Below are 11,549 nucleotides of genomic sequence, written 5' to 3'. Positions count from 1 at the left end.
ACCCAACATTATCGTAGAACAGTACCGTTAGGTTATATACGAGTGTCCGAAGACAGAATGAAATTATAAAACTAAGCAATGCAATGGTACTGGAATTTACATTGTACAATGATTGTGCTATATATATATATATATATATATATATATATATATATATATATATATATATATATATATATATATATATATATAAAAGAATAGAGTGAAAGCTGCATCAAAGTTAGGCCCTCCGTAGCCGCTTTGTCTGTAAGTCACCATGTGTCACCATACTGGATAAAAAGAATATATTGTGGTCAGTATGTGGATACGATACGAAAAGTTGAGATTATGATAAGATCACAAAATAAAATGATGCGATACGAGTTTCAAAGCCAAGTGTGCGTGGTGTGTGTGTGTGTGTGTGTGAGAGAGAGAGAGAGAGAGAGAGAGAGAGAGAGAGAGAGAGAGAGAGAGTGACGAAGGTTAGACTTTCACTAAACAGTGATGCATAGCTATGTTCTAGACATCTGAAACCATTTACGTCAATCCCTAAATGTAACATGTAGACACATGCGTAACATTCAAAGGCATAAATATTGTGACTCATTTATGTGAACGTAATCAATAAGGAATTCTTAAGTTTTGCTCTGATGTCGTTGTTAATACCGTAAGATACTGAAATGAAGATCTGATTGTATATTGAGAGTGATTAAAACAACAACAACAACAATAATAATGATAATAATAATAATAATAATAATAATAATAATAATAATAATAATAATAATGATAATAATAATAATAATAATAATAATAATAATAAAATTAATATTAACGACATTGAGTAGGATGGGGAATGGTAGTAATATATGTTTTGGGAAGTGATAATATGATGTCATAGGTAGAAAGAGTGCAAAACATTATTTTTGAAATGAATGAAAATATTTAAATATTTGTGTTTGATGAATAACACTTTCTTTCAATAGCAGAAGGTCGTGTTTGGAGAACTTTTAATAACAGTTTGTGGTAAAAATGTTTCCCATCAATATAAGTGCAGAATGTATCGTAGACTTTTGAACATAAAATAAATCTCTATATTTTCATTACTTTTTGCTAACTGTTGTTGAAATCTCTGCATATCATATCGAACAGTATCATGGACAACTTACACTGCAGCTATGAATTTACATACGTAGTGCCGAAAGACTGTTTATTTATATATATATATATATATATATATATATATATATATATATATATATATATATATATATATATATATATATATATATAATATAATATAATATAATATAATATAATATAATATACTTGTCCTTTGATTTATCGATGAAATATTAATTGCATATCTAAATCTATTAGAATGAAAATCAGATGCCATATGCGTTTTTATATTGAGAGGACTCAATTTAAGTTTTGGTTTAATATCAAACCATCAGTGAAATTGCAATGTCAGAAATAGAGAACAAGAGGTAAATTACATGCCTAATTTCTTACAATGATTTTAAAAGAGATCGGTGACACAGGTAAGGTAAATATGGTTTAAGGGCGCTTACCTTGCGAAATGTAATACTTTTCACTTTCACCAGGTGATCTTTATAGCAATCCAGATCTACATGTATATAGCCTCAGTGACAGAAAATGCAACGGTAAACATGGGTCGCGTTCTGCTTGGGCGGTTTAACACTGTATAAGCATGACTTTATCACTGGTTTTCCTATAGCGTTTCGAAGATAGGGACTATTATACATGAAATTTTAAAGGCAAAAATTATGAAGGAAATAGCGTATTATTTTTTGTCTTTACTTTCCTCAAGTGACCGTTGCGGCGATTTTAAATTGGAAGGAAGCTGTACCGATGTGGGCCGTTGGCATTCCGTTCGCAGTGTTCGATCCATAGCAAATTGACACTAGAAAAGTGCTTCCAGGGATGTGTGAAGACCCATCTATCAATCCTGACTTTCGTCTTTGAAGCTGTATCGAAGGTTTGTGATTGGCTGTGTTTGACCACGTGGCTTATGAGGTTTTACTGATCTTGTCATTTTCACAGAGTAATTTACCTTCATTTATTTCAGATTTATACAAGGATCGACAGGCAATTTGTGCATCCTTATTTACAAGCGAGCACGAAGGCAAATAACTGCTGTTCATAATGAATACAGAGACGGACTACACACTTTGTAACTTAGATTCTCCACATTACAGCAATGTTTATAATGGAAATGAAATTCCGGCTACGTTATACGGCTATTCGTCAATTAATAATAACAGGTCACTTGACACTGGGCAACAAGGCTATTACGGAGCAGAAAATACATTGTCCCACGGGAACTGCATGGACCTGACCCTTGGCAATACAGGACACAATCAGCATCATTCGTCAATTTCTTATTCTATCAATACTTCCCCTATGATGGTGCGTACAGGACGCACCCCTGTGTACCACGACATGACGGAAGGGCAGCTGACACATTGTATGGATCCTTACACAGGACTTGCCGTGAATGGGGACACAACGGGACTCCACCACGGGGGAATCCCTCCCCTTTCCCCTGGGGATGGGAGAGCGATGTATGCTAGTCCGTGTGTGGAGAATCATGTGCCATGCTCAATCTCTAACGGAACTCATAATGCGTACATACCTCAAAATGCCTCTCCTTCCCCGGTAAAATCTGAGTCCCCCAGTCCCCAGAGTTTACAAGCAAAACCATTCCGCTGGATGCAGATAAAGAGAAACCCAACAAAAACAAGTACGTATCTCAATTTTATGTAAATGTATGCATTTTTGATAACAGTAAGTCAGTTGGATTTTAATTTGATTTCTCTGTATCAATTGTCAGTTGTTTTATCTTGCAATCTGCAAGAAAGGTTCAAAGTGTAATCCAAAAGATAAATAGCATAGCATATCAAGGTATTTCCAAAACATTCATTGAAATATTCTTTGTTAATATGTATTTTCCCCCACTCGAGATTTAATTTTCACATTTGTTTGATTGCTCAACATCTTCCTTAATAATTCAAGAAAAATGTACGTATTACAGGGGTAAGACAGGGTAAATTTTGAACTGATGATTTCCGTATACAGTTACCACCTTAGCCTACTTTTACACGGATATTTTAGACATTGATCAGTACTCACTTAAAATGCTATTAAATATTACTGTAAGTTTTTGTTAAATTTACACTACAAACTCGAAATTGGCAGATATAAAATTATTGGATATGTTTATGTGGACTAAATAGTGTTTACATTTATTTTGCACATTTACTTCTTTCCGAAATGAGATTCACAATCAATAATAGTTTTAATGGATAATTTGTAAAATTTTGTCAGAAGTAAAATTAAAGTACATGGTTCAATTACTAATGTTGTCACAACTTAAATTAAAACACATGTTTCAGTTACTAATTTTGTTAAAGGTAAAATTAAAGTACGTGGTTCAAATTGGTAATTTTGTCTGCAATATTGTACGAATACATGAAATAATCGAATAGCTTTTGCATCAGCATAAACGTCTTTGAAAACTCTCTTTCCCCCAGAAACGTGCACAACAGAATATCTGGCAATCTCCATTTTTATTCGACACAACATGATACTGCATAACTCAAATGATCTGTCAGTTTTCTATCCTTGGAGAAGAAAGCAATATATTCAATTTGATATTAATTTGATGAATTTTCTAAAGAAGGTGAACAAAACATGAAAATAATATTATTAACTGAATTATTCAGATAGTGGTACAATTGGCAACGTGGAAATAAACCCGGTGGTCAAGTTTTAAAGTAGCTTGATGACAACAATTACAATAGGAACAAAAAAGGAAAGAAACCAAGACATCATTATAAAATAATTTGCTTTAAGACTTCCCTTTTCATGGTAATAAGTTATTGTAAATCATTAGCCATATTTTACAATTATGTTTATGAAACAAATATAGAACAACTCATGATATTTGTTGCAGTTCATACCTGAATTCTACATATGGTAGACCCGACCCAGTTTGTTGGTAGCCACTGTCAGTACTAAGAATCGTCTTGCATACATGTAAATTGTATGATAAACAGGACACGATTTTGCCGACTGCATGGGTAACTTGAAACTTAAGTGCAATACTGTTGGGAATAGAGCTAGATAATAATAATAATAATAATAATAATAATAATGGGGTATTTTGTAATTAATACAAGGTTATAACTTACATCCGAACTCCCTATGGTTTAATCATATTCAAACAAATGTTTGCGTATTTTTGTAATCAAAGAATTTGAAAAATACGAATTATATTAGCATTGTGGGTACCATTAGAGTATATCATAGGATATAAGGAATTTTATTTCATTTAGAAGACAGGTGGATATATGGATTTAAAAATAAATATGGAGTACATCATGTAATTACCTACATTTTGTGATTTTTGGTGTTGTAATATGTATGTTATGTCTGAAACCATGTTGTTTGACTCGGACATACAACAGGTAATATAGATATGTGAAAATAGAAACCTAAACATCATTATGATTGAAAAGTGGGATCACCACGGTTGATTTTGTTTGTTGTCTTTTGAAGAATCGGAAATATAAAGGTAATGATTATAAATCAGACTTGGAGGTCACCAATACGATTGATAACGCAATAAATAATTAGGTTAATTAAAATAGATGCAATATTATCACACATTCCTATCATAATTCAGTGCAAACTCTACATTAAAATACATTTGTTAACATGTTATAAGTAATTTACTCATTACTAGATCAAACAGTTGCCGCTACCTATTTCCTACTTTTGCCCCGTGTTGTATTTAATCCCATTGTATAATACATTACCTATTGCAAATTGATAACATCAACAAATTATCTGAAACCTTACAGTATATTTTTTCATACTATTTTTCAACGTTTCATAACAATAATATCATTTAATCGTTATGCCTCCAACCTCTTGACTTTTAAAGCCTACCGTATAATGATGACTAGCGATAAGATCGTATCAGGCTATTAAGTGGTGGGCCTTTTTCCCTTCTAGCAATATGGCGTCGGTCTATTAGCAATAGCCAAGAATTGTAAAATTAAAATCGCATCGGTACGCCGTAACTAGATGTGAAAAGAAGAAATCGAAACCGCACTATTCAACGTTAATTGCCGGCTTTATTTGTACACGCCAATTGAGGATTTTCTCTATTGAGTGACAAAGCCTATCATGATGAGAGAGATATCTCTGTGGGGAATTAAAATCCGTGTTTCCATCACAAAGGGATGCCTACAGTGCCAGAGATAGGATAAACATTGAGATTTTCAAAAATTTCCGGGTATTTTCACGCCTGACAATTTGCGAAACACTAGTTAATTTTTAAATTGGGAAATGTGTGGGTAGAAAATTGAACACACAAACACCGTGATTTCTAAGTAGTTTACGCCCACTACTTGAAGCTCGAAACGTACCAAGTCTAAATTTAGCGTTGAACGCAGGTTTGCCGTGACCCTTAAAACTCTCTGAAATGTACGTCTGAATATTGCATTTCGAATTTCCTAGAAGCAACAATATACTTAATAAACCATGTGACGTGTTCCTCAATAAAATATAAACTTATTTACTTATTTTCCGTCACAAACATCGATTGGTTACAAGACGCGGAAACGATCATTAAGCGATCCTATATATATATATATATATATATATATATATATATATATATATATATATATATATATATCTGTGTGTGTCTGTTGAATTTGCAGAAACAACCAGAAAATCAACAGTGCTCTATTATTCCAAACCTATATCTAACGAAAACATATTATTAACAAGGTTTTCCTTGTGGGTGGGGCGTCGGAGAAAGAGGGGTTCCAAACAGAAGGATATTGCATTTTGATATGAAATAGCTAGCATACAACCATGAAAAGAAATCAAATGTTTTGAATTAATCATGTTTCGTATTATTGCATACCGTTGTGTTAGTCATTAAATGCATTTTATTGAGTTCCTTGGTCATCGAGAAAAGAGTAATTGTTCATTCATATGAAATTGCACTTTGTTCTATTGCGAGCTTTTACGGTGCTCTAATTTAGAAGTACTTTGTAATACACTGCCTTAACATTAAGTACTTTGTAATTCACTGCCTTAACAAATTGGACTTTATCTTAAAATTGGTATAAAACAAATTACCAATATTTGTTTTACCTCAGTTACTTATGTATTTTCACACCAATGATTTTTTTTTCTTAAGCATATTCAATAATAATTTGCTAGCTTTCCATCGCAAGGAATACATTCCATAATACCTCCCAATATTTCTCGCTTAGATGAATTTCAATAAAATCGTGCACTTATGGACCAACTGGACCAAAATATTATAAACAGCCGAACTTAAGGGAGCTTACAATATTACAGTATCATGAATAATGTTTCGGGGTGGGGGGGGGGGAATATTACAGAATTATGAATAATGTTTGCTGAGATTCTCATCAATGCACACTACGCATGCGTATTCGTGTAAAGATAGTTACCAGCCACCCGTTATTTTGTAACGTTATAATCTAATAGTGTTTATAGAACTTAACTAAACCTTTTAACGAATTAAAATAAGAATGAAATTGACAATATTCGCGCTCAGAGCTGCACCAACTAAGAAATGTTATAGACAACTTTGCAGTTGGCGCAATCTGTTATTCTTCATTGATTATAGGAAAATATCTCACAGTTTTATAAATACGAAATGAATTTAGCAAGGTCTATATTACTTTTGATATTTTGTCTCTTTGATGAAACAGTGTTTGCTATCTACATGATCTCATATATGATAGTATCAAAGATAATATTTTCTTATCAGATAGTTTATGTTTATTGCGTTTGATATCCCGATTTTATTCCTTTCATGACTATAACAGAACGATAGTAATGTATACAGAGAGACACTTTATGATAACCCTCGCGTTATTTACACATTACACATTATAAATGAAAGTCTTTCGAAATGATTACAACCATTGTACTTTCAGTGAATCGCAAATGATATCGTTTATTCACATAAAACTGTACCAACTGTATAAGACTGTTTTAAACTATATACAAAGGCGAAGAAGTAAAAAATTATTCTTGCTTAAAGATTGCTCTCATTTTACTTCCTAAATCATGAGATCAAGAAAGAAATTTTCAGTGCGTATGTAGTGTAATCTTTCTATATGCACCTTTACACAGATGTCGATAAATATAGTTTTTATCATATTTGTGTACATTTCTTTGAATTTTATGACGATAAAATTTATATTATAAAATTGCAGGCTACCTCTCCCCTTCCCAGTTTTCCCTTCTTGCTTTTTTCTTGTATCATTGTGCTTCGTATGTTTTGCAAAAGGTACTTGATTCATTTCTTATTTCAATTATCATATTGTCGCTTTTCCTTTAATATAAAAAAATTCACGTGTGATTCATATCGACTGAGATTGCTAACATTTTTCCCATTCATTTTGACATCGAAATTATAACCTGCCACAAGCTGTCACAACATGGGAGACGTTTACTTAGAGAATCCTCCTCACCTGCCCTAAGATCTTTGCGTATTGCGGACTACGAACTGGCATTTTTAAAAATAATCTTTTCAGCCCGTGTCGCTATGATACGATGGTGCTTGTCGCGTCCAAACTGTTGACATACGCCGTTAAACCGATTATGCACTCTCTATTGTTTGAGCATGGCGCAGCCGTTTTGGCGGTACAGCTTATAGACCGAATGCGAAAAGTAAACTTTTGCTGACAAATGTTTGTCTATCCCCTTAATGCGGAGAAATTTGATACTTACATGGATCGGAAGCCCTTTGTTGGCGAAACAGGAAGTAGTTGTTATAATAAAAATGCTGTGTAGGTATAACAATTCTCTACGAGCTTTGATAAAATTTTACTGATTAAAATATAATGTAGCAAATGATTAAAATGTTACGTAGCAAGTGGTCAAAATGAAGTATTCATTATTGAGCAGACTCTGCAGTATAAATGACTCTATTTGAAAAGCATGTTGAATCTGACAAAAGTTAGTAACGTACGAAAATAATAATAATAATAATAATAATAATAGCATGCAATTATTATTTGCTGATCACGATATCATCACTCTAATCTAAAGACAGAAATTTAGATTAGAGCGACGAGCTTGTGATAACTCATCTATATATCTATCTATATGTCCGTCCGCTTGTCTATCTGTCTATCTATCTATCTATCTTCATCTGCTTCATTCTTCATCCTAACATCATTTATATTTACTTCTTTACGTTTATTTCTAACATTGATCCAGCATACATATGTAATATTTAAAGTCAGTTGACTCATTCCAGTCACACGTGTTATACATATGTAATATTTAAAGTCAATTGACTCACTTCAGTTCATACCTGTTTATAGAGCATGCACTTCTAGAAAATCTACTGAGTTCTCAATTATATTAAGTCATCAACTGGTGTTGTAAAATATTTCTCAAGTTATATATTCTTTGGTCTCAAGTTATATATTCTGTGGTCTCAAGTTATATATTCTTTGGTCTCAAGTTATGTATTCTTGGGCCTCAAGTTATATATTCTTTAGTCTCAACTTATATTTTCTTTGGTCTCAAGTTATATATGCTTTGGATACTTCTTAAATGATGTTTCTATATCGCATCTTTCTCTCGTGCTGAAGCATATAGCCAGTACACAACTAATGTCCAAGATGAGCAGAAAAACAAATACTCTCTCTCTCTCTCTCTCTCTCTCTCTCTGATTAAAGAATTTTCTCTTCTCATACCTAATCCCAGGATCCAATTTCGCTTTGATAACCCAAGCAGTAGTTTCTGTGACAATGAAAAACAGATAGTGCCACCTCTTGTGTGATTTCAGGTCATACAAGGCCACTTGAGGTGGCAACCAAGTCGAGAATGATAAATGTTCTCTGTAATTAGTCCATCTACGGGCTTGAAGCAGGCACACCGCACATTGAACAAGAATTGACGGATAAGCCGTGAAACTGGCATTCTCGCCTTGGGATGTCGTACTTGTGTTTGGTGTTTCTTTTTATCAAAATTGTCACTTTATGGTGAGGTGTTTATTAATGGTTTACGTTGCTAACAATGATGGATGAACTATCCTTACATTTTTGTTTCTGTGTTTCTTTCTCTTAAGTTGACCTCAGCCAAACTTTCTTATGACTAAGATCAAAGACTTCTTCGTCAGACATTTTTTGAAGATTCTCGTCTGTATCTTCCGTATCAGCTTTCAGATTTTCCCCTAATTTGAAAAGTAAGTCGAATCATTGGAAGAATTTGCTTGACACTCTGTTTGCAAATGCTCATATCACGCCTAAGGTTCAGGTTCTTCATTCAAATGCTTTGTAATTTGAAAATATTAGCGGCGCCATTCTACGAATCTTCCAGAGTAATCGAAAAGAGAGGCCTTTACTACCATAATGCCTCCTAAATCATGGAGTTTAACGACGAGACACGAATACATGATGTAATGTAACAAGGAAAGCGCTATGAAAGATTTTTTTTTTTTAAAAGTCCACTTACATCTAATTTGTACATGTAAAATTCTGATTTTCCTTACACATTGAGTATCCCGTCATTAGACTATTACTGCAAATGAGTCAAACTGAGTTATTTTCCACACCAAACTGACCTAGCGATTTTGACGAAGCGATTCAAAGCTCCATACAAGCTTCAGACATTAATGTTAATTATATAATTACATATTGATCAAATGCTCCAGCTTCCCCCTCCCTCTCTATCTCTCTCTCTCACACACACACACACACACACACACACACACACACATATATATATATATATATATATATATATATATATATATATATATATATATATATATATAATTGGCTATTTCTGAGCCTCTTCTATCGTTTAGTTAGCATCTATTTCTTACATATTTTGATTGGAGTCGGGAAACAAGCAATGTCTATAAATACTATCTGTTGTGCGCAAGATTAACATTTATATGCATAAAATATGAAGTGCTCTCCATATATGAATGAATTAACTTATTGCATATGCTTCAAACATTTAGTCTGATTAAGATTTATTGTATTATGCCAAGAAATAGAGAGAAAGACAAGAAATCCTGATATATATATATATATATATATATATATATATATATATATATATATATATATATATATATATATATATATATATATATATATATATGTGTGTGTGTGTGTGTGTGTGTGTGTGTAGCATTTAAGAAATACATGAGATTATGAACTATTGTAGAGCTTGTTTTATCTGAAAATCACAAAACTCCATTACTAATTCACAAGACTTTATTTAAATTGTACAGGAATATACTTTGCAGAATTTATAAAACGATATATATAAGGAAAGATTACACATTGTTGTTTTTCATACTTCCACATATATCGGAAAATTTGCAAGCAGATTGACGCAGTTTAAATTTAAGTTCTTTTTTCGTGAATCTGTTTATTACTTTATTTTTCATGCGTAGGGAAAAGCCAAATATGTAAATAGGACACAATGAAAAAGTGAAAAAAGTTATGAAAAGATGATTTTGAACGTGCAGAAAGGCACGATGCTTTAATATTAATATTTCGTGAATTTGCACTGGATTTCTACAAAATGGACTTATTTAAAAAATGATTTAAAAGTGCAGGACATCAATTTTATTTTGATATTTATTTTAAACTCTATTCATCTTACATTATATAAATGATACCTGTGCAATAACTGAATTACTTTTTAAAAACATCTACGTGACAAGATGAATACAAGGAGTAGAGAAATAAGATTAAATTAACTTTCAACGGCCATTTAAGGATAATATGCCATACCCATTAGAAAATAAAGTCAAATCTTGGTATAACAGCATTCTTTACAATGGGAACAAACGTCTTCAGTTGTAAGTATGATAGTTATGTAAAACGGAAATTCATATTTTATAGGATTCTTCGCGCTGTGAAGCTCAGAAATTGCTCACAGACTCTATGAAATGGCGTTGTGTTGTGGGCATGGAAACTGCTCACACACTATATGAACGACTTTAGCGAAATTAGGGTTGTGCGTGCATTGTGTGAAATCAATTTTCCATTTCTTAACTTAATGCTTGCAATATACAAACAAACTTCATTTCTTGCAATTATAAACAGTTTTAAATACAATAACAAATATTAAGTCTGCAATAAGATTACTAGATATCAAAACTTGTTTACTTTTATTATTGTCTAGTCACACAAGAAGGCGCGTGAAATTTAAAAAGTTCCTTTCAGACATTATTAACTAAACGCTTTTAGTTTTCTGCGTCATACGATGTGACTTTAACCACTCATATCGTGTTCTACACAGGCTTTGTATAAAGTTTTAGATTATACTGGAATAGCGTTGACAGCGCAGTAATCTCTTGGTATCCTTCGATTTTATTCCTTAAAAAGACATGGCTATTCCTCGGGGCTCATTTTTACTTTTAGAGTAGAGTATGAAAATAACCCATTGTATTTCTAGAAAAATGAATCTTAAATGTAGGGAACTATGTATGTGATTTTTAAAATATAATT

General features: G+C 32.4%; 1 protein-coding gene across 2 annotated transcripts in view; it reads left to right on the top strand.

Annotated features, from left to right (window-relative positions):
• Positions 1-1,735: 1,735 nt before the first annotated feature.
• LOC149791906 (homeobox protein Hox-B1b-like) overlaps positions 1,736-11,549 on the top strand; it is a 44,847-nt gene continuing 35,033 nt past the window's right edge. The window contains exons 1-2 of one of the 2 annotated variants that reach the window (XM_089970422.1): positions 1,736-1,981; positions 2,072-2,746. In XM_089970422.1, coding sequence (XP_089826548.1) covers positions 2,149-2,746 — 598 coding nt within the window. In that variant the 5' untranslated portion in view covers positions 1,736-1,981; positions 2,072-2,148. Of the gene's footprint in view, positions 2,747-11,549 lie in introns of both variants that reach the window. The other variant, XM_089970421.1, reaches the window with a different exon arrangement.

Source organism: Sinohyriopsis cumingii, chromosome 9 (assembly GCF_028554795.1).
Source record: "Sinohyriopsis cumingii isolate HCF-2022 chromosome 9, ASM2855479v2, whole genome shotgun sequence".
Lineage (NCBI taxonomy): Eukaryota > Metazoa > Mollusca > Bivalvia > Unionida > Unionidae > Sinohyriopsis > Sinohyriopsis cumingii.
This window is presented reverse-complemented; position numbering and strand designations above follow the sequence as displayed.